The sequence below is a fragment of the Danaus plexippus genome, chromosome Z, assembly GCF_018135715.1.
Source record: "Danaus plexippus chromosome Z, MEX_DaPlex, whole genome shotgun sequence".
NCBI lineage: Eukaryota > Metazoa > Arthropoda > Insecta > Lepidoptera > Nymphalidae > Danaus > Danaus plexippus.
Genome location: NC_083559.1, coordinates 6812273 through 6834735, shown reverse-complemented (window position 1 = coordinate 6834735; position 22463 = coordinate 6812273). Strand labels below are relative to the sequence as shown.

The window sequence follows — 22463 nt, the reverse complement described above, 5'->3', positions numbered from 1 at the left end:
CTTGCTGAACTATTTTTGCTTGAAAATCAAACCTTACTTTCTTTCAGATGATGCCATTGCTATATTAAAGATGCAAATTTCTATTTGTAAATGTTTGTGATAAGTGTATTATCTAAACTTTGCACAGTTTGTCTTTTCTTACATCAGTGTAAGTTATACAAAAATAGGTAGATACCCATGTAGTTATCTGCCTATTTTTGTATAGTTTACAAAGGAGGTTACCTTTAAAATAAGTATACGTATATAAGTTTACTTATTTTTAAGGAGACCTCTTTTATTTTGTTTTCGTATAAGAGGGGTGAAAATGTTGATATACAAAAATGAAGACAATAACGATAGGTAGTGGTAGTTATAGGTATACTAATACACTAAGTGTTGAACTTTTATATTACTAAGGTCATATTTAGTTATGGTTGGTGAACAATACTTTAAGACGTTGACCTATACAGGTACCACCTAATTACATGAAAAATAATTTACGGACCTTACCTGCACCATTTCACAATTTTCTTGTACACGGTATAATTTAATTGATAGTTAAAGGAGGTCTTTTATGCTACACAACTATTTGGAATAAAATCGTTTTTTACAACTTTATGTCAGTAATGATTTATTGATACGATTTATTTGTTTTGATGCTATGGCCTCTGTGATTTTGATTATGTAATAAACAGTGCATTAATTGACATAAGTATGAACATTCTTGGTGGTGATAAATTGCCACGATGTGGGCAAAAGTGGTGGAGAGGTACCTGTTGTCGGAATTTGAAATTTAATCCATTTTACTTACAGCAACAGGATAATGATGGAAAAACGAAGTCAAAATTATTGCTGGCCCCATTTATTTGTCAACCATGCACATCGCGGTTTTCTAATCTATTACTATGGAATCAAATTCGGTTTCAAAAGGATTATCCTAGGCTTCATCGAGATATAAAACATCCAAACTTTGATGCATACAGAAAAGAGAAGTTCAAGGATCCGAGCAAAACCACTTGGCATTCTCAAGATGAAAAATACGGTTACACTTATGTGGTTGGCTTTTTTGGATTGCTAGGTGGAATGTATTGTACGAAAACAGAACTTATTCATTTCTTACTAAGCATGAGTGCTCCGGCTGATGTTCTGGCATTGGCTTCGATCGAAATTGATATAGGAAATATAGCACCAGGTGCGTGTTTATCATATAAATGGCGAGGAAAGCCACTTTTTGTGAAACATAGAACTGTGGGTGAAATTTCGGCTGAAGCGAAAACTCCTCTTAGTTTACTGATAGATCCAGAAACACCTGAGCAACGTACCCAGAAGCCTGAATGGCTTATAGTTATAGGCATATGTACTCATTTAGGTTGTGTTCCTGTTCCGAATTCTGGAGATTGGGCTGGTGGATTCTATTGTCCTTGCCACGGCAGTCATTATGATAACGTTGGTAGGGCTCGAAAGGGTCCAGCTCCTCTAAACTTGGAAGTGCCACCTTACACCTTCCTTTCTGATACATTAGTTCTAGTAGGATAGATTTGTACTGAATATTTTATTGATTATCTAATTATTGTGTTAGGTATTTTTAGCCTATTATATTATGAACTTAATAAAACGATAAAAAATTTCCTTTTTATTTATTTTTACTTCGAGCAAAGATGAAATATACCTTATAAAAAAGTAATTTTTTGAACGAATCGACCGATATCAGTCATCTGACCGATATCAGATAGATAAATATACTCTTTGTCGCCTGACATTAAGGTATACAAAAATGATGTCTGTCTATTTAGATTTTAGGGTATCCTCCACAAAACAATTTTATTAAGTTTCAATAAACTTTTTACAGTTTTGACTATATAATTTGGGAGTTATATTAAAAGTAATATAATTAAGAACATAAGTCATGTCCCTATTGCGTGACAAATTAAAGTAAATTTTTACTTAGGTAAAGAAACTGAATAATAGAAAGGCGCCCCTGATATCACTGTAGACATTAATGAGTCACATCACCTAGTTCTTTTTACTTGATTTTATTATTTGATACTATCAAATAGGTTCAAATAAAAGCTATATCTATATATTCGTAATTACATTTAAAATCCATTATTTTGTGTGTTTCTTCATTCGATAATTTTGTTAAATTTATTTTCAAGAGATCATTTCAAAATCCGCTAATTTGATTCTTTATTGTCTTTTTCAATCTCAAAGCACAGACATATTTAATGGGACCTTTAAGTTAAACTAGGGAGAACAAAAGAAATAAACATACATTCACTTGAAAATCGTCTTTGATGAATAACATGTGGCTGATTCCATAGAGTGGTCGAATCATATATTATTTTAATAAATAATTTTATTTATAAAAATAACTGCAAAGACAATAAAACATTATAAGTTAACAAGATATCAAAAGCACATTTACCTTGTCAAAAAAGTATATTTATTTCTCATGATGATCTGGGAAAACGTTGTAAATATAGTTTAACAAATATATAACAAATTTTTCTGCTTACTTTATTTTAAACTTTTTATATAATGATGTAAAGTCTAATTATGTAGTCTAGCAAATAATTTTTATATTGTTAGAAGTAAATTAGGCAGTACTTCCACTTAGTTGTTTATTGCTCCACAATTCGTAACAGAATCCCCCAGTCTAGCACTTACATCCTATTTATAATATTCAAAGGTAACATTTTTAGGTGAGGGTAAGTTACAATATCATACAGAGGGCGCTGGTTTCCCTCATAAGAGTTTCCATTAAATTATAAAACACTGAACCTTACGTAAAACATGTAAAATCTCTTATTATAAATTATAAAACCAATTGTTAAGTGTTTGGACATGTAAATTACTGTACAGAAACATTATTAACATTAATTTACACTATTATAACAAATATACAGATGGCGCTAGTTTAACCATCATAAGAATTTCCATAACGTTACAGAATATAAATAACGTTAAGCTTAGAATTATCAAGTATATCACAATTTAAATAATTATAAATAATTATAACTATCTATATATAATTCTAAATACTTCTATTTCTTACTTTATCATTTACAAGATAAATTCAGTTTTGTAACGTCTAAGCCTTTATATGTTTTAAAACATATAAATAAAAAATGCATACAAAGTATATCTTGATAGTGAAATATTTAAAATTTTGAAATTATGGCCAATACATGGTGATATTCCATTACATATTTAATTACTGTCTCCTGATTACATGAAAATATTCTGATATATTTCAATAAAACCTTTTCTAAAATGTTTTATGGAATTGATTTTTTTTAATAAATTTGATAAATCAAAACCTTAATATTCTAGTAAACTGGAAAAAGAGCAATTATTGAAATGCAAATCATGATCTATATTAGGAAATAGATTGTCTACAGAGACATAAATTTTTATTTTCACTCCAATACTGATGTATATAAGTGAATTGCTTAACAATTTAATATGGGTAGTCTAATTCATTTATACTGATCCAAGGAAAAAGCTCTATCTTAACAAAATATTATTACTGTCAGTGTCATCTGTCAATTGTCATCAACTTTCTAAGAGCTCTCTTTAATAAAACTTAGTGTAAATATAATAATATATATAATAAAATAAAGTGTTAGTTCTCTCTTTAAAAGGAAACAGCTATATGCAACTCCAGTACTCTAAGACTGATATAGAAAATATATACAATTATGTTCTTATAAACACGATTGTAGATTTTGTTGAGTAACATTAACTATATGCATAGTTTTGAGAAATATATTTAAGAATACATTAAAAATTTGTCTATATAAAATGGGTCGGCTTAATTATTCTTTTTGGTGGGGTATATTGTTTGCCTCTTTGACATGGAGTATTTCATTATATTTGTATTGGTTGTTAAATATGAGTGGTAAGTTTAGTTATCACATATACTTATAAAATATCAATGTGTTGTCGGTTTAGTTCTGACTAGATATTTACAATTTTGATTATATAATTTTCAGGCCTTTACTTCTTTTTTTGCTGAAAGTTTTTTTTCTAATATTTGTCTGCATGTAACTTGTAGTTTAAAAAGAAATATTGTTATTTATAGGCAATAATTTAATATCTTTACTAGGTAGATTTTGTCACCATATTCTTGGCAAATATATTATACCTTTTATTTTCGAATAGAATTTTAATCAAATTTTGCATTAACTATCTGCGGTAATGCAAAAGTTCACTTAATTAGAAATGCAGCTTTTACATTGAAATTTTATGTTACAGTGGCTGACGTGTGCAATTTTTAAATAAGTTTAGTTTTAATGGATGTCACTATCTTATTTAGTAATATTTTTCTATCTGCATGAGGTATAAAGTGTATATATATGTTATCTTTTGTCTAAGTGTTTTTATATCTTTTGACTAACTGTAAAATTTTCCAATAAAAAGATATTGAATAATTCAATATTAACTTCTATGATGTTAATTAAGTGTACATAAATATGAGTTCACTGTTTCAATTGAGACAATGTTGATAGAATATAAGAACTAGAGTAATGTTAGGTTATTTCACAGGACTTGAATTTAATGTTATTTTATGGACCATTAATTCCCCACATTTCATATATATTTTGTTTAAATAAATTGATGCATTATTGTTTTTGTTGTAGTATGTACTTATATTTAACTTAACCGTAGAAAAATCAATCATTCTTAGTATCTATCCATTCCAATATGCATACACCATAGGCAATTTCAAAATGTCTTACAAATGTCGAGTGAATACATTTATAAAAATTTTTGATATTTGAGTAAGAAAAGCTTAATTGAAAAACGTTTCTAGATAATTTATTTGTTAATGAGAGCATTATTTTAGGTGACAATAATATAAATAGTACAGAAAACAGAGTTCAGTACCATCTAATTAATAGAGAAGAAAAGGATCGTGTAAAAAACAATGACAAATCTATTGCTGCACTGGAGGGCAAAAATCTTTTATTTGACGGTCCTAGCCCGGGTAATGATAAATATATTGGCAAAATGTGGAAGTATTCAAGAGATAGGCCTGATTATATTAGAAAGATGAGGCTTAGGGAGAAATTTACAAAAGAACTTGATAAAGTTGCACAACCAGATAAAAGTTTGGGTCAGTTATAGACTTTATAGGTTATTAACAAGAAAATAATTTTTGCCTTTATTTTATACTAAATTTTTGTTCATAGATTTCGAATTCGGCCTCATACACAATGCTGACGATGTAAGAATTAGGGAAAAAGGATATAATATGCATGCTTTCAACACATTGATCTCTCAAAGAATTGGTAATCACCGAGGATTGCCTGACACAAGAAATAAGTTGTAAGTTTTATAGTAACATTTTTAACTTTACCTCTTTCACTGTTTTTATTAAGTTCCTGCTCAATTTAAATTATTCTTTACAGATGTCGGTCACAAAAGTACCCCGATAAGTTACCTAAGGCATCCATTATAATTTGTTTCTACAATGAACATTTCGAAACTCTCATGAGATCAGTTCACTCCATACTAGATCGTACTGATCTGAAATATCTGAAAGAGATAATTCTGGTTGATGATTATAGTGACATAACTGATTTACATGAAGAGGTACAAAAAGCTGTTAATGAGCTAAACGGAAAAGTAAGAAAAGAAGAAGAAATGCTCGAAACAAACAATATAGATGTTGATAACATTGTGGATTATATAAATGACGACAATAATTTCCTAGATGGGCTCAGTAAAGACACTGATTCCAATAAATCAAGGAATGGATTGAATATAAGACTGCTAAGGACATCTACCAGGGAAGGGCTCATTAGGGCTAGATTGTACGGTGCGGATAATAGTGTTGGAGATGTATGTATAATGTTAATTAATGTTGCTTTGAATAAGCTAAATAAGGTATATGTTAATTTTGAACTATATTTGAAGGTGCTTGTGTTCCTGGATTCTCATATAGAAGTTAATGTTGATTGGTTACCACCTCTTCTCACAAGATTATCGGAAGGTGTTGATGGCGTCAATGTGAGATTTTCTCCTCGAGCTGTCACTCCTATCATAGATGTTATCAATGCTGATACTTTTGAGTATACCTCAAGCCCTTTGGTTAGGGGCGGATTTAACTGGGGATTACACTTCAAATGGGATAATCTGCCTAAAGGGACTCTGAAAGGTAAATAATAATTCATGCCTAATATTAAGATTTCTTTATATTATAGTAAAGAAAAGGTATCCAAATATATATCCCTGATTTTAAAGCTGGTGGTAAAATAATGATGTATATATGTAGTATGTACACGGAAACAATAAGTAATGTAAATAAAAACTAAGATAAACTAGATAATAACATTTTTAATATAGGTATTTTTTTAAGTTGTAAATAAAACAAGCAATTAAAAGTGTTTGCCATATTTATGAAATAAAATGTAAACATTAGGGTTAAATTAATTAAGTGCTAGTTTTATACTGTTCCTTATTGAAATTTCATAAATGTAGTAATAATTCTTTTTTCCATAAATTTCATTCTCAAAAGCATTTGTGGAGATGATCTTGTACCGTCTATGTAGGAAATGTGAAATTTTTTTGATTTTAGAACTCACCCAAACCTTTTCAATCTATCGATAGCTTATTCACATTGAAAGGAAACGGAATTAAAACTGTTTCATTGATTCAAAACATTCATAAATAAATGCTAACATTTACAAACAAACAATGTCTCACCAACCAAAACCACCAACTTTACTTTGTTAATATGATTTGCCCAAAAAACTTACAAAAATATATCTTGTTTTAGATGATGAAGACTTCATAAAACCCATACGATCTCCAACTATGGCTGGCGGGCTGTTTGCTATTTACAGAGAATATTTTAATAAAATTGGCAAATATGATTCGGGCATGAACCTGTGGGGAGGTGAAAACTTGGAAATATCTTTCAGGGTAAGTTTTATTAAAAGAACATTATAATTAAGGTATTTTAAAAGGTTTCTTTTGGGTCAGCGTTTCTCTTATAAGCCCATGAAAGGGATCAGTTATAAGTTTAAAATACTTTTAAGATGACGGTAGTTTAGCTTATAGAGATTGTCGGAATGAGTAACCAGAACAAGCAAACTCTTTTCGATTTTCCCTCTTTGAATGGGCAAGGCTTCCGTCGTTCATTTAATGAAAATTGTATAATCTCATTGTATTGATATATCAGATTTATGGTAGTAGTACTTCTATAGAACTATAAGTAGATTGAACCTTAATATATACTAGTTCAAATATCAATTCCTCTTCATTACAGATTTGGATGTGCGGTGGAGTGTTGGAGCTATGTCCCTGTAGTCGAGTGGGCCATGTATTTCGTAAGAGACGACCTTACGGCGCCGGCGAGGATTATATGCTGAGGAACTCTATGAGAATGGCTCGAGTATGGATGGATGAATATGTTGTGAGTCGGATAATCCTTACTGTTTAATAAATATAGGAAATTGTATCGAATCCAGGGAATATAAAACCAAAATACGTTCATAATTTCCAAAGATATTGAACTGGCCAATATAGGTGGAGAATATTAAAAATGATCGTTTATATGTTTGTGTTTTGTAAGCATAACTATTACTCTCTGTACTTATTTTATTTATTGTGAACGTATTTTTTATTTCTCCATAAAAAAAATATACAAACGGTAAAAAAGTTAATTATCCGTCCTCATCCTCGAATTTGTGAAAGTAAATATCACAATGGTAAATGTTGTAATAGAAACATTTTGATATATCAGTTGCGGTCAACTTTTTAAGATTTTTTGCTTTGTTAGAAGACAACATTTATACACGAACAAATTCAATAAGTCCTCGCAATATGTCTCCTCTCGCTGAAATAATGTTTCATATTTTCTAGAACAAAGTCATAGAGCAGAATCCGTCAGCGGCCCACGTATCCATCGGTGATATATCGGAGAGGGTTGAGTTGAGGAAGAGTTTAAAATGCAAATCATTTAAATGGTACTTGGAGAATGTTTATCCTGAATTGGAGACGGGCGAAGATACGGCAGCGAGGAAGAGAATAGCGGCTCTGAACGACCCTGAGAAGAACAAGTTTCAGCCATGGCATTCTAGGTGATGAATTAAACGATAATCTGTTAATACATAATTTATTTCTTTAGTAAATAATGTATTCAGTGGTGTGAGATATAAAAGATGTTGGCCACAAACTTCAATACTACGCAGGACTTCCAATAATTCTTCTGTAATTAAATAACCAAAATGATGTTTACAGGAAAAGAAATTACACCGATTCCTATCAGATACGTTTGAGGAATACTTCATTGTGTATACAAAGCGCTAAAGACATCAAAAGCAAAGGCAGTCCGCTGTTACTTGCTGGTTGTACGAGAACCATAAATCAGGTAATTTTACATACATGTTTAGGTGAATAATAAATAATTTTCTGTACAAAATCAAGGCATTGCTGATGGAATGCTGCAAATTTTTTCCTATCCATAATAAAATAATTGTAGCTGTTATCTGCTCTGGGGAAACTTCACTGATATTTCACCCTGCTATGATGATGTTTTATCTTATAACGTAATCATAATCATAGCGACTGCATGACTGACAGCTGTAAAATTCTATATATTTATGTATATAATATATATATATATATATATATATATATATATATATGTATATATGTTGTATAATATATATGCTGTTTACAGATGTGGTTTGAGACTGATCGTGGCGAGCTTGTCCTTGGTCGTACTTTATGCCTAGACGCTAACACCTCTCCCATCATAGCCAAGTGTCATGAACTGGGCGGCACACAGGAGTGGAAGCATAAGGGAACTGTAAGTATAAAGATTATATAAAGATCATATAAATGAAACTAATATTTTCGGATTTACAACACTTTTTTTATTATTTTAAACTACATACACCCGACGTAGGTTGCTTTGCAGCTACCGTGATACGGATATATTTTCATCTTGTCTGCTCGTGATCACGGTTGTTGTAAAGTAACCAAAAAGTCGGGAGTATGCAGTTTAAAATAGTAAAAAAAGCTTTATAAATCCGAAAACATTAGTTTTATTTTTATAAAGCATGTACTCACCAGCTAATATTGATATCGCTTAGCTAAACTGATAAATTTTAGCCCAAGAACTTCGTTTAGCTCATGTAAGCTTCCACTGATTAGGCAAGATAATAATTTATCTCATACATTTAACCCATGTATTATTTAATAAAATATTATAGTATCTATATATTCAAATAAAGGTTTCACATTAAAACTTTATATAAATATTTAGTACAACTTCGGGCTTATCAGGACGTTAATAAATTGTAGCTATAAATATGCTCCTTAAAATAAAACTAATATTTTTCGGATTTACTACGCGAATTTTATTATTTTAAAATTACGTAATCGCGACGTTTGGTTACTTTTCCGCAACTGTGATGACGAGCAGACGAGATGTGAATGTCTGTCAGTCAGTCCTTGTTATTTATCATCTACCGCCAACGATTTCTTAAGTTTCTGGCGCACCGCTCTGGAATCTGTATGCCAGCAGAATACGCTAACGGTGTCATGAGGTCCTGTGGTGTGGTCACCGACTGATAAGCTTTCGTTTAAGTGAGACGGTTACTAGAAAACTCCTTTCATGAAACAAATAATTAATGTATAATTAAATGGGTTTTTATATAAATTTTTGGTTATTATTTATCAAATTATATACAAAAGTTTTAATATCACGATCTCATGTTCTAATAAAGTAGATTGAATGACAAAAATACCAGAGTATGTTTATCGAACCTGTTATCGTGAGTTTCCGTAGTGTTGTTAACTCCCCAGTTACTTTGGATTTCTGTCATTTACAACACTAGTTCCATAAAATGACTATGTTATAAAGTTGATATCCCAGACGCGTGGTATATAGAATATATGGAGCCTATGTAAAAAGAAAAAAAAAACACCGTTTTTCTTCATATATTTTTATATTTACATAACTAAAATAGGTTGAATTATTTTTAATGGGTAAAACTTACTAGTTTGATGTGTTATCTGAGTCTGATAAAGTGGAAGTGTATAAGCTTCATAGATTTAGGTCGTTGGTGGACGGCTGTGTGAGTAGTAGAAAATGTTTAAGTACAAGGACGTGTCCTATCAGCAGATTTATGTAGCATTCGAGATCTCAACGGCCGATTAACAGAGCACATGGCGATGGAATTAGATAAGACCCATTTTGCTTTGTTAAAAAAAATATGCGCTTATAAAATTACTATATGTTGTATGAAATTCTTTAAGATGTTTTTATAAAAGTACTTTATGTTATTACAAAAAATTTTTGATGTGGTTTTATATGACTTCGGTTAAAATGAAATATATTATTATTTTGGGCATATCATTTATAAGTCCTTGCAAATAGTTTTACAAATAGTCCTTCCAAATAGTTTTATCTGTAGACGTTGTTCTGACATGCCAAAGATATCACTCAGACCAGGGTGATGGGCTTAAATTAAAGTAAAAAATAGTACAGCGTTGCTTTATAATCATGAGATGAGATGAGATCGTAAACGATATTGGGAGTGTACGATCTGAACAACTGATAAACAACAGTCAAACAATTGACAGTTGTTTAAAACATGCTTAGAAAAAAGTGTAATTAAAAAGTTTATAGTAAAGGTAATTGTTAATCTTTCTTTAATGTTATATTTTAAGTTATAGTTTCTTAATTCGTTCATAAAAACTTTCTCCAGATGAATGATAAACAAATAAAAAGTAATAGTGAAATCGGTCCATCCGCTCACGCGTGATGGCGTGTCTAAGGAAAATGGAAAATCATTGTTGTATTTAGACTATATGAGACTGTCTCTCCAGCTCTGTACTTATCAGACTAAGACGTCACCATTTTAGTCTCAAATAATTTATCAATACATATTATTTCAGGCTAATAGTCCCATCTACAATATTGCTATGGGTATGTGTCTGGGAGTTGAACGCGCGTACCGCAGCGAACCGATCATGATGGCCATATGCGACAACCAACCAACAAATCAATGGGATTTTGTGAGAACTTAGACATTTCCATGTTCTCATTACGTCTTAAGAATTATTATTTTTTTGTCTTAATATTATTAAATTTTTATAATATTTTATTTTTATGTTACATTTTTTTCGTAGTTTTTTATGCGGTGGTATTGATATAGTATATATTTTTTGTCTTCTTTCATATACAATGTGTCGTAAGATATTGAAATACTTAATAATTAGTATAAGTCTATGAGATAAGGGATATGGGATTTTCGTGTATTTAAAATTAAGCATGCGATGTTTTTTTTAATATGTTTTTATTAAAATATTTTTAGCTAACAGCTTTAATTTTATAATTGTGAATATGTACACTGTACATATTTTTAGATTAAATACATAATTTTAAGATCTGTTTCATCGAAATCTCCTTTAAATTAGATGAAATTTAGCGTATTTATAACGGCCGTCCCTATATATATATGTTGTACCTTTTCTACCTCTCTTCGTGTATGTATTTCGACTTAGTTTTTATTTGGATATTATAATTTTAAGTATAACATTTTTAATCTAACTTTTCGTTTGTCACGTCAGATTTGTATCGGGGAGCTTCTAGAATAACAGTTGTGCCATACATACAAACATGTTCATAGCCCATTACGTAAGAAGTTGTTTAAAATTTACCGCTCAGTATATACTCTGAGTGTCATCTTAACACACTCCATATAATGAGTCCTCCGTCTACGTTTGTCCTTAACGATTCGTTTTTTTAACATCGAGGTTTTACATTACGCATATAAACATTGTAAGAATAATTCGACAATATTTATTTTATATTAAAAAATTATATTGTGTAGGTTGTAAGAGAATTTAGAATTTCTATGCATATACATATTTTGCTATACAGCTGTAGCCAGTGTTGTTAGTTCCGTTCCGTGTGAAAATATATTTTTTATATTTTTTTAATCCTCCAATGAATTATTTTAAGACTATTTTATTATTTCATATTTATTAACCAGTTGAACATAATATTGGACGTACAATATTAGTTTTTATAAAATCATAATAAATAAATTCATTTACATATTTTTATTTGGTTATATTATTATTGATGTTAATATAAATAAAAGATTTTTTTGTTTAATAATTGTACTTCAAGGAATGAATCTCGTAATGAAACTATTTTTTTTCATTTTATATTATTAAAATCCTGCCCATAACATGAGCATTGAGCATGACTTAAAATAACACTACCAATATTACCAGTTATTCAATAAAAAAATATTTTTTAGTCTATTTTTGCAATTCAATGATTTTAGAATGTATTTCTATTATTTTTGCTACTATTGATTTTTTAATAATAAATAAAAAAGAGTACTTACATCGTTTTTTAATACATCGCTGGTTAACAACAAGGGTATGAATCTTAAATATTTCAACAGAAGAATCAAACAATATAATGTATGAACACTGCTTATGATACTATTATTTAATTTAATTTTTTTTAATATTTTTTTATAAAGTTTTTTCTTGTTGGTAGCTTGATGTTGTGAAAATATTGTATGTTGTGATATTGATATTAGCTCTTTAATAAAGAAGTTTCATTTGGTACTACGCTGTATTTCACTTATCCCATATTACTTATTTTAAAGGTTTGTTCCAAATAAAACAACATTGTTGATATGTTAATCAACATTTATTTTAACATTTAAAATTACATAAAAAGGAGGCTTTCCGCCTAAAAGTCTTTGATTATTTATTATGTGCCTACATAGAATTGATTTCATTTATAGAGCAGTTGGTTACAAAATTAATGTACACCTGAATTCATAATAATATATATAAATGAAACGACATGCAATTTACACTTAAATTTGAAAGGAATGAAATAGCAAAACATGCTCTATGTTACAAGGTAAATTCACGCCTGCCGGCTCGTGAGCATCACTTACAATACATACGTAGAAAACAATTAAAATGGAACAGTAATTTTTTTTTTAATGACACAAAAAAGTTTATATATCTTATTATTAAAATGTAAGTTAAAAGTTGAGAGTTCCAATAATTAATTATAACTTCTTATTAATAAAGATTGGAAAAACGAAGACGATATGTATTAAAGGTGATATTGTCATGATTTTGATCATGTTTTAAAATTTGTATACTTCATTTAAACCTACTTCTTCAAAACCAAATTATGTAGCTTAATTGAAAAACAATATAAAATAGTTACTCTTTTGCTATTCGCAAATTATTTGCTTTAAGTTTTTTCAATGTCCCAAATACTTCCATCAAAAAATCTATAGGTTACATACGTAAGCTGCTAGTGAGTATTGTCGTTAACAAGAGCTAAGGATACATTGTCTGCTTAATTTGACCATAAATTTTGAAGTTATCCTCTGCTATTATTTCATGTCTGAACAGATGATGATGTTAATTAAAAGCAGACAATGTATACCCAACAGATGTAGCAGAGCCAAAACACTAAGGTCTTAACAGATTGGTCCCAACACTGTAGAGGCAACACTTAGGCTTAGTATGATCTAGTCCCCTTTAATATCCTTAAAGTCCCCTCTACATCAACTCGCCACAAGTTTTATATGTTATTTCAATAAGTTAAGTATATAATTTTACAACATGATTTTGATGTCATAGTGTTTAAGCGGTTCATTCATCAACAGATGTATACCTTTGCATTTGAAAGCACAAGAATCCACTTGAGTTTCTAAATTAAAATAATATTGATGCAATATTACGTAGCACATAATTTAAAGATTTGGGGTGTATTATATTTGAACATAATTATAATAGAAGATAAATCAGGCTAAATGAAATTTATAAAGGAAAAAAATCATCTTATATACGGAAACATTAAAAACTGGTAAGTAATTACAAAAGCGGGAACAAGCTAAATACAAATTGCACAACGACACAGGAATGATTGAATCGTATCCTTAACATCAGCCACCATAGAGCCGACGACCGTTTTTAAACGGCCGGGAACAGTATTATAAGTTATGTTAAATATTTTAACATTCGTTGTACACAACCCACGCATTTAGCTTTTTAATACATTATACATACGACCAGTAATTATGTTAATAATAATTAACTCTAACAAATGAAATACAATCTTGCAGGACGTTCCTAATCTAAATATTTCCTAAGCTTACCTGTTTTCTTTTATTTATATGATTATCATAGACAAATAGTTGGATGAGAGCCAGCGTTCAGAGAGGTGCGCGTTTTTATACTACTTGACTGTAGAGCAAAGAAAAGCACACGTTACACTGAATAACATAAGGACATGCTTAATAATGAAAAAAAATATGCCTAAATTGTATACTAATGCTACAAGTTTATTCAGTACCCTACATCGTGAGCGCGAAGCGATTAACTCACTGATAAATGATGTTACCTTAATCTAAAATTTTTATTAAATAATAAATATATACTATTCTTAAATAAATTGACATTTTTAAATTATTATTTATTTAATTGGCTATATGGTTTAAATAAGTAGAAATTAATGCGATAAATTTATCTTACATACACCACCACATTTAATAAAACTTAACGAGTATCTAATCATCTACATTCTGTAGAAGTCCATTTTTGTAGAAGAATATCGGATTAAAAGATATTGAAATTTTTTGTGTATAATATTGTTATGTTTATTTCTGTTATATTCAGACTTTCGAATTTTAACTAAACAAAACCAATTATTATATTGGGTATGAATGTGTGTAAATGTTAAATAAAGTTTAGTGGTGTATGAACTAAAGAAATTTTCTACTCTAACAAATGTACTTTAATAAATAATATACGTCATATAAATTCTTATTTAATTTTCTCCTATCTAGATCTAGCGTTACTAAATATTTTTTTTGTGCTGCGGTTACGTCCAATTATAAATTTCAATACTTGTGTTTTTTTTTTTGCGTGATGCGTATAGGTTAATAGTAAAGTGCTCGGGCTCTGCTGAGTACATACTCTCGGTTTGTTCTCATTTCAATTCAATTTATTTGCAGTGTTTTTAGTGGGACGTTTATCCGCAGCTCTAGTTTTTGCAGGCCTAGTCAAAAGATTAATCTATTTTTTTTCGTTTTCACTTTTTAAGCTTTAAAAATTATTGAATCATTAATCAATTATACAAGGTGCTTTTAATTCTTTCTTTCCATACTTTCCTTAAAATCTTGGCTCTACATTTAGTATTTAACGGCAATCTTTGGTAGTTCTGCAATTATAAATGAAGTATGTTTTAGTAGGTATCATTTATGAGTAAGTGGCAATAATATTGTGTATTGTTTATGAATTTTTAAGGAGCCAAAGGTCTGCTAACAATGCAACGCGAGCGATACATGGTTTGATTTTGACTAGGCCTTTTTTTATTAATACTATATCTTGACGGCGCACTCTTATGTATGGGAAAGTAACATTTTTCAATAACAGTGTTGAAACGATTTTTATAGTTTAAGATTTTTTTTAAGGACAATTTAATTCTATTTTTTGTGGATCTTTTTTAAATGTTTTACTTTTTATTTATGATTTGATACTGTATTTTTTATTGACATATTTGTGTTTTTTACGCCGTCAATAAAAAAAAAATCTAAAATATAATTTGCAACTAACTTCATGCAAGGCATATTAATAAAACTTGTGGTAATTTGGTGGAGTGTTTTATATTAATTTTGATTAACCATTTTTTTTATTAGAAGAGGTGTATAGTTTATGTAACTGCAAATTTTCGTTTACAATTTATATTTCGTACTTACCCTTTAAATTAAGGGGAAAATATGGTAATGGTTAAGTTTTCAATTATATCATTTTATTGTTTTATTTATGGCTATTATTTAATTTTTTTTTCAGTGTTCTTCTGTGCCCATTAGCATTTTTTTTATTTTGTTGGCGTGGATTACGAACAATTGCTTTTTTAACCAGTTTCCTTAATATGCCTTCGCACGGTACTAAATTTTCTATCTACGTAAACACAAAAAGGAATACAGTAATATAATAATTTTGAATTGCAGGACATTTATCATCAACTGCAACCTTATCTACAATTTTCAAATGGGATTCGTTCATATTTTGCAGCCTAAGAAAATAGTGGATCCAAGATGATAGATTTTATAAAAGGTTATTAAAATACATGTTTATATGAAGAATACTAGTTATAATTTTAGAACGGGCATTTTTAAGGTGAAATTGAAAAAAAATGTTCACAAAATTTGTCCAATTGTATCGGAGCCAATTCATTATCAAAAAGTAAGATTTGAATTTATTTAACATACGAAAGATGTATGTGTTTACTGATTTCTTTTTTTTAATTTTATGATATGTATTGCATTTAATTTAGAAAGAACATATTCAACCAAAATAAAATAAAATTTAAGGGCTGCAATATATGAAGAAATATATATTACTATATTCTTTATTATGTTTAAAACACATATCGTATGATACAACTAATGATGTGTATTGCTTACTCGGAGAATACAACGTATTTCCACTCCGCATCTCATAAAACAATATATATCTTTATAAAAACAAAAAGAACACCTAGACATTTAAAGCGATGAATTTATCTAAATAATTTGGAAGAGTGTTCACCTCTCTGTAATAATCTAAGTGACTTAATCTGTATTCGAGATCATGTTATTAACCAAATTTTCCATTCCCGCTCATTCCATAACTTAATATTAAGCACACACCTTATCTCCGTTCACTGGCTCTAAAGGTACACCAAAAGGACACATTATTATTTATTAAACTAACTGTTAATTGAAACTCTAAATACCCCGTATTATCGTATTAGTTTCCGTGTGCTATAATTGGACTGCATTCCCTAAATCATGGGTATTGTTTCATACACACGTATCAATGATAATATCGCCTATACGAATACAATATACCCATCGGGATAGTGGTAAATTGGTAGGGGAACATTGATAGATATACGTAAGTACAACATTTAGGTTACTTGACACCAATGTATATAGTAATGTATCCTTATCCTATAACATGATTACTGTATAATTATTATTGAGAAACAAGAGTTTTCTATTGGGATTTGAATATATAAGAAGAAAACAAGAAGCAAAGGGGGCTTGACAGCCCTAGAGGCATGCTAATCCTCCTGAAGTATACACCCTTAACATTTAAAACAGGTTAAAAAAATAGGAGTTAGATTTGGATATAGATACTATAGAGAGATATGCCGATAAATTGGTGAATTTATATGGTTTTATATGTGATAGATTGTTGAGTTTCCTCAATGTATATGAACTTTTTTCACATAAATTCCGTAATTCATCGGCACAAAAACTAGGCTGCACTAGTGAAATGTACGTTAAAGCAAAATCGACGACTTTGGCAGATGTGAGTACAAAAGTTATTTATCGTGCATTACAATAGTGTTCCTAGTAAAAGGGGTTGCCACTAAAGGCGGTGATAGTGGAAGATCGTGGGAGCGCAAGGCAAAGGGCGCTGGGGACAGCGTGAAAATTAACGCAATTTCTATGCGTCTGACAGTATAGCAGCATACTTTAAGTATCGCATTTAATATTGTCAGTCGCATCGATATTATCTCATGAAATAGGCTTTCTTTTAGGTTGTCATTGAGGATACGTTGCTTTGGTTACTTAATATACACATGTACATAAAAATGTCCCATGAAACCTATACTCATTAACAACCAAAAGAAAACTATGACATGTTGTAAAATATCGATATTTATTACAAACATAGTAATTATCGATATTTTAAGAGATGGTTACTAGAATTATAAGTCCAAAGGGGAGAATATCTGTTTACTTGCTAATGCTAAATCTGATGTACTATATATGATTAGACATACTTGTTAGCATAGCAAGTAAACAATAAACGGCGTAGCGGCTTTTCGCCAGAAGAATGACTTCTTACATCTAAGATTCAAGTGACTTAATATTTCAATACTGTAATTAATACTGCCCGATTATCCTATCACATTACCTACCTACGCAGTCTGTTCCATATTCCAGAATTTCGCGAAACCTCGGGCTGAAAGCTGTGTCCTATAGATAATAGTCTAAATCTAAGCCTTAATCCAAGAGAAATATTAAAAGCTCGTACGAAACTGAGTTCGCTTAGTCAGATTAAATAGTATGAAAACTGACAACCGTGGTTGTAGTACACAGACATGGTTATTAATACTATAAACGTTTTAGTAAATATATTTAGAATTGTATTCAGCGGCGAATAGGTGGTTTGTAGCCGTGGGTCATCTGGTCAAGAAAGCGGTGGAGTTCATGGAAGCGCGGGCGTTGCATGGGTTCTCGACGCCAGCACTCATGCATCAGATCGTACAGTTCCCGGCGACAGCGTGGTGGAGGAGCAGCCGGCACTCTTGCATTACGGCCGCCTGAACGCCATTCGTTAGCGTTGGCTACAACCTGGAAGAAAAAATAGGACACTCGTTCCCTTTATTGTTTACACGCAAGGGTATGTAGTGTATTGTGAACAATCTCAAGTACCTGGTCATCGTTCATCTCCTCGAATGGCTTGACCAAACAGTATGTAAGCACTTCCCAAACGGTTACACCAAAGGACCAAACATCGCTAGCTGGTGAGAAGACACCCTTCAAAAAAAAGGAAATATGAGTATTTAAAAAATACATATATAATACGTTTACAAATCTGTTTTACCAATAATAAGCTTTCCCAGGCCATCCATCGCAGTGGGATGCGAGATCCGTCAGCTAAAATATGGTAGTCACCAACAAATTCCTCGCAGAACATAGCGTAGTCAGATATTTTAATATGGAGGTCGTCGCTCACAGTTACGTTTCTATATAACAATAAAAGGAATATGTTTAGTTAAAAACTGAATTAATAAATTAATAAATGCTTTTGAAATAGATGAATTATTAAATGTCTCATTTTCTGTTAGATCCTTCGAAGTATTTTAAATATCAATGATTCCCTGAGTTGAGGTTGAATGTTTTATTATGATAATATAGATTACCTTGCCGCGAGATCCCGGTGTACTAACTCGAACGATTCCAGATACTTCATGCCGCTGGCTATTTGACAGCATATGTGAATCAAACTCGAATAACTGAAAAAAAAAATAGAGAGTTAGTAAGCAATTACGGGTTCAGTTAATCCAGTGTGATGATACATACTTCAATCTCCGTTCCATTTTCAGTATCGTCGGGAGAGGGACAGCGTCTCCGCGGTCGAGTGCCGCGCATGGGGGTTCTAGAAGGCTCAATCCAAGCACACGTGCGAGCTGTGGATGTTTCAGGCCCGCACCCCATGTAGCTTCGCGGGCAAACGCCGCTCTAATAAAAATATATGAATATATCAATAAATATCATCCTTATATTTAGCAAAAGTAGTTTCCTAATATTGTAATTTATTGCTTACAATTTCTATATGAAATAGAGCTTTTACCTGACGTCGTTATTTGAAAAATAATAAAGCAATGTTTATTACGTACTTGATATCGCTATGGCATCCGCGCCATAACGTCTTGACGACAACAAGGCGGCGGCGATGGCCAATCGGTGTATCTTCGTCGTTCAATTCTTCGATGCCGTCCGTCTCGCAAATCTGGAGCTACGATATAAACTTTGTATAGAATACGTTTCTAACTCACATTGCATTATGTAAACGTTATTCCTTCGAGAAATTCATATTCATTAATAAGCATGTAAACATTTATTTGGATATAATATATAATTATATATTTAATTAATAATAGAGGAGTTTTACGTGTTTAAATATCTTTCGTATTATTATATTATATTATATTTCTGGAGGAGCAAAGTCAAGTGTCATTAATGATTCCATTCAAAATTATTCTGCTCAAATTAATAATAACCTTAATAAGCTTAGTAAAACAATTATTCAGCATTTAAAGTGTTTAAAATTAATCAATGTATTTGTTTTGTTTTTTTTTTTAGATGGATAATATTTTATGAATTTTTTCAAGAAGATAAAATTTCCTAAGTGAAATGTTTAAAATGAGTAAAAATGTTATACACATAATTTAAAATTGAAAGTGAAAATCCTTCTTAGAGGATAAGTGAAACAAACTAATTGTAAAAGAGGTTCATTTAGAATTATTTTATAATAAGACTCAGTTAGAGGAACTAAGAAAAAGATACTAAGCGCGAGTTTAAAATTATTATAAAAGGATTTAAAAATTTACATTCTTATTTCACGGCACGGAGGGAAGTTCTTCAGGAAATAGTTCTTAAGCACGTAAATAGTGAGCTGAAGGTAGAGAATTTCTTGTATATTTCACAAAAGCCTACTTTGGCCCAGTTTCTAAGTTTACCAAGCGTGCAAAATGGCTTAGCGTCTAACAGATTTACAAAACTTAAGAAAAACTTGTTTGGTATAATCTAGGTGCTCCACTTTAAAAAAGGGGTGGGTGAGCACGTGCCTTTAAAGATACATATTTTCTATTGGCTTTAACATACCTTATCCGGCAACCTGCAGTGGGGTGAAAATATTATAATGTGAAGGTCCACTTTTACCCCCGAGTAACTTAATACTTTCAAGTATTATAGGGTACCAAAGATAAAACGATAGGGTAGTTATTATTCTCTTCACATTGATCCTTTTGAAAGGGTTCGCGTGTAAATTCATTATTATTTTTAATAATTTTAACATTTAGGGTGCTTGGCTGTAGTGTTGTTTAATGTCTATACTTTCAAATAGTTATAATTACATTTTTCAAAAATGAACCGCTCTATCTGGTTGACTTTTATATTAAAGTAATATCGACTTAAATCTGCAAGAGTCCGTCGGTGGCTCTAAGCAAGGTTAACATGTTATGTCGGTTGAAGGCCATCACAAAAACACTTTTATGATAACCTGTAAATCATATAAAAGAATACTTTCCTGATGGTCTTGAGAGATTTTGTTGTGCTGTTTTGTTAATAAAGATTTTTGATCGACTTTTATTACTGATTTCAAAAACCTTTTTACGTTTCTATACCCATGAAACCTAATTAATCCACTATCAATAAGGCAACATTATATTTACATGCCCTATATCTCATTAACTTTTTACATTCTTTTCAGGAAGAAATAAACATTTTCTCATTTTCACGAACATTTAAGAGGCTTAAGGTTTTATCCAAATAGGTCTTGTGATTTATTATTTCATTTTACCGCACTTCACCCACTACTCCATAATAAAGTTGTTGTATTTACTTGAAGATAACAGTAATTTATCTTAGAGATTACTTTAGTTCTAGTAATATGTAATTATTTTTAAGCTGTTTGCTGTTCAAAACTACATTCACAAACCCTTAACGGTATTTAGACTATGAACATTTAAGAGCAACATGGTTTCCACAAACCACATGTGTTTAACATCAAACGTGTGGGTATACAATTTAAATGAACATACTTCTCGTTTAATTTGATCGTTTAAAATATTTTGCGATCGGTAAATAATTACCACTGTTGACGCTAATTAATTCTACCAAATCAATTAGTTAAAATGATATGTGATGATGCGGTTTGCAGATGTCACATTTCTATATGTTTGTTGTGGCGATGATACTTTTTGCTTTTCAATTTCAGTAGGTATATTGAAAACAAAAGAATCTGCAGTCCTATCGATTTATAGTGCTATTACCCATTCTCCTAGAGTTTGGCTTATGCTATTGAATATTTAGATTACGTATATACTTTTGTTGCGTGTTGTTATTTATATACCTTGTTATCTATATAGTTGTCAGGGTATATTATTATATATCACTGTAAATATATTTAAAGTTTCAAGCTTTCAAGCAGTGCCAAGTTTAATTTCAGAGTCCTTAATATATAAATGTCTGAAATATTACAAGCAACGATATGAAAAATTATAAAATTTTAACCTTAGTCTCTTTTTATAGCGCCATAAAAGTCATAAACCACTAATTATTTTTTAAGAGTGGCTAACAAATATTAGATACATCGTAAATAATATGCTAAAAGTATAAAATAAACGGCGCGGCTATTAAGGCGTCAAGGGGGGCGAGCTGTGGGTGGTGGGTGAACGGTAAGTGTGAGCAGATTGCATTTTCTTGCTACGGCGAGTAATCAATTTTTATGAGCATTTTTGTAGCCCCGTGTTAACCCCTCCCCTTCTCCCTCAGCAAGGGCGATGTGAAAACTTGCCCTCCCTCTGCCCCTCGCGACACGCAGTGGTGCAAACGAACTGCCCTCCACAATAATTACCTCACGGGAATGGACTAGACAAATTTAATTTAGGTCTATGAAACTATAAAATTTTATTTAATTGATGTTCAAATAAAAAATATTTGGAATAATATTTGTATTTTATAAGAAGTTTCACATAAAAATTTCTTGGATAACGCCTTGTTTGTACAAACGGGTAGCACTTGCTTGTACGTGGTTTGATGAAAACCCTTTTAATTAATGAATTTTGGAGTTTAATTTCTCGTTTACAAGAAAATATTGTGAAGGTATCTCCATAAGTATTC

At 30.6% G+C, this 22463-nt stretch overlaps 3 protein-coding genes across 4 annotated transcripts; 2 read left to right on the top strand and 1 right to left on the bottom strand.

The window, feature by feature from the left end:
• Positions 1-597: 597 nt before the first annotated feature.
• Positions 598-1606, top strand: LOC116777644 (ubiquinol-cytochrome c reductase iron-sulfur subunit-like). The gene has a single exon (XM_032671307.2). The coding sequence runs from the start codon at positions 694-696 to the stop codon at positions 1513-1515; it is 822 nt and encodes a 273-aa protein (XP_032527198.1). The 5' UTR covers positions 598-693; the 3' UTR covers positions 1516-1606.
• A 1949-nt stretch (positions 1607-3555) lies between these two features.
• LOC116777773 (polypeptide N-acetylgalactosaminyltransferase 35A-like) lies at positions 3556-12588 on the top strand. Of its 2 annotated transcripts, XM_032671482.2 has the most exons (11): positions 3556-3880; positions 4829-5098; positions 5175-5310; positions 5394-5826; positions 5902-6142; positions 6764-6909; positions 7256-7402; positions 7852-8069; positions 8230-8359; positions 8672-8800; positions 10897-12588. In XM_032671482.2, the coding sequence occupies exons 1-11, from the start codon at positions 3784-3786 to the stop codon at positions 11026-11028; spliced, it is 2079 nt and encodes a 692-aa protein (XP_032527373.2). In that variant the 5' UTR covers positions 3556-3783; the 3' UTR covers positions 11029-12588. The 2 variants fall into 2 exon arrangements, with proteins under 2 accessions (XP_032527373.2, XP_032527374.2); XM_032671483.2 differs by lacking the exon at positions 4829-5098.
• A 5319-nt stretch (positions 12589-17907) lies between these two features.
• On the bottom strand, positions 17908-19065 carry LOC133319998 (epithelial discoidin domain-containing receptor 1-like). Its single transcript, XM_061526503.1, has 4 exons — positions 18980-19065; positions 18661-18802; positions 18489-18593; positions 17908-18407 (listed from the first exon to the last, which is right to left on the bottom strand). Exons 1-4 carry the CDS (start codon positions 19027-19029, stop codon positions 18204-18206), a joined length of 501 nt encoding a protein of 166 aa, XP_061382487.1. The 5' UTR covers positions 19030-19065; the 3' UTR covers positions 17908-18203.
• Positions 19066-22463: the final 3398 nt, after the last annotated feature.

What these genes read in the sequence shown, in the direction of transcription:
- LOC116777644 (XM_032671307.2), top strand. Translation starts at nt 694, where the DNA reads ATGAACATTCTTGGTGGTGATAAATTGCCACGATGTGGGCAAAAGTGG.
- LOC116777773 (XM_032671482.2), top strand. Translation starts at nt 3,784, where the DNA reads ATGGGTCGGCTTAATTATTCTTTTTGGTGGGGTATATTGTTTGCCTCT. An exon ending in ACTTGGAAATATCTTTCAGG is followed by an intron (nt 6,910 to 7,255) that starts GTAAGTTTTATT and finishes TCTTCATTACAG; the next exon opens with ATTTGGATGTGCGGTGGAGT. An exon ending in TATGGATGGATGAATATGTT is followed by an intron (nt 7,403 to 7,851) that starts GTGAGTCGGATA and finishes CATATTTTCTAG; the next exon opens with AACAAAGTCATAGAGCAGAA.
- LOC133319998 (XM_061526503.1), bottom strand. Translation starts at nt 19,029, where the DNA reads ATGAAGTATCTGGAATCGTTCGAGTTAGTACACCGGGATCTCGCGGCA. An exon ending in CCTGGGAAAGCTTATTATTG is followed by an intron (nt 18,594 to 18,660) that starts GTAAAACAGATT and finishes TTTTTTTTGAAG; the next exon opens with GGTGTCTTCTCACCAGCTAG. An exon ending in AGGAGATGAACGATGACCAG is followed by an intron (nt 18,408 to 18,488) that starts GTACTTGAGATT and finishes TTTTTCTTCCAG; the next exon opens with GTTGTAGCCAACGCTAACGA.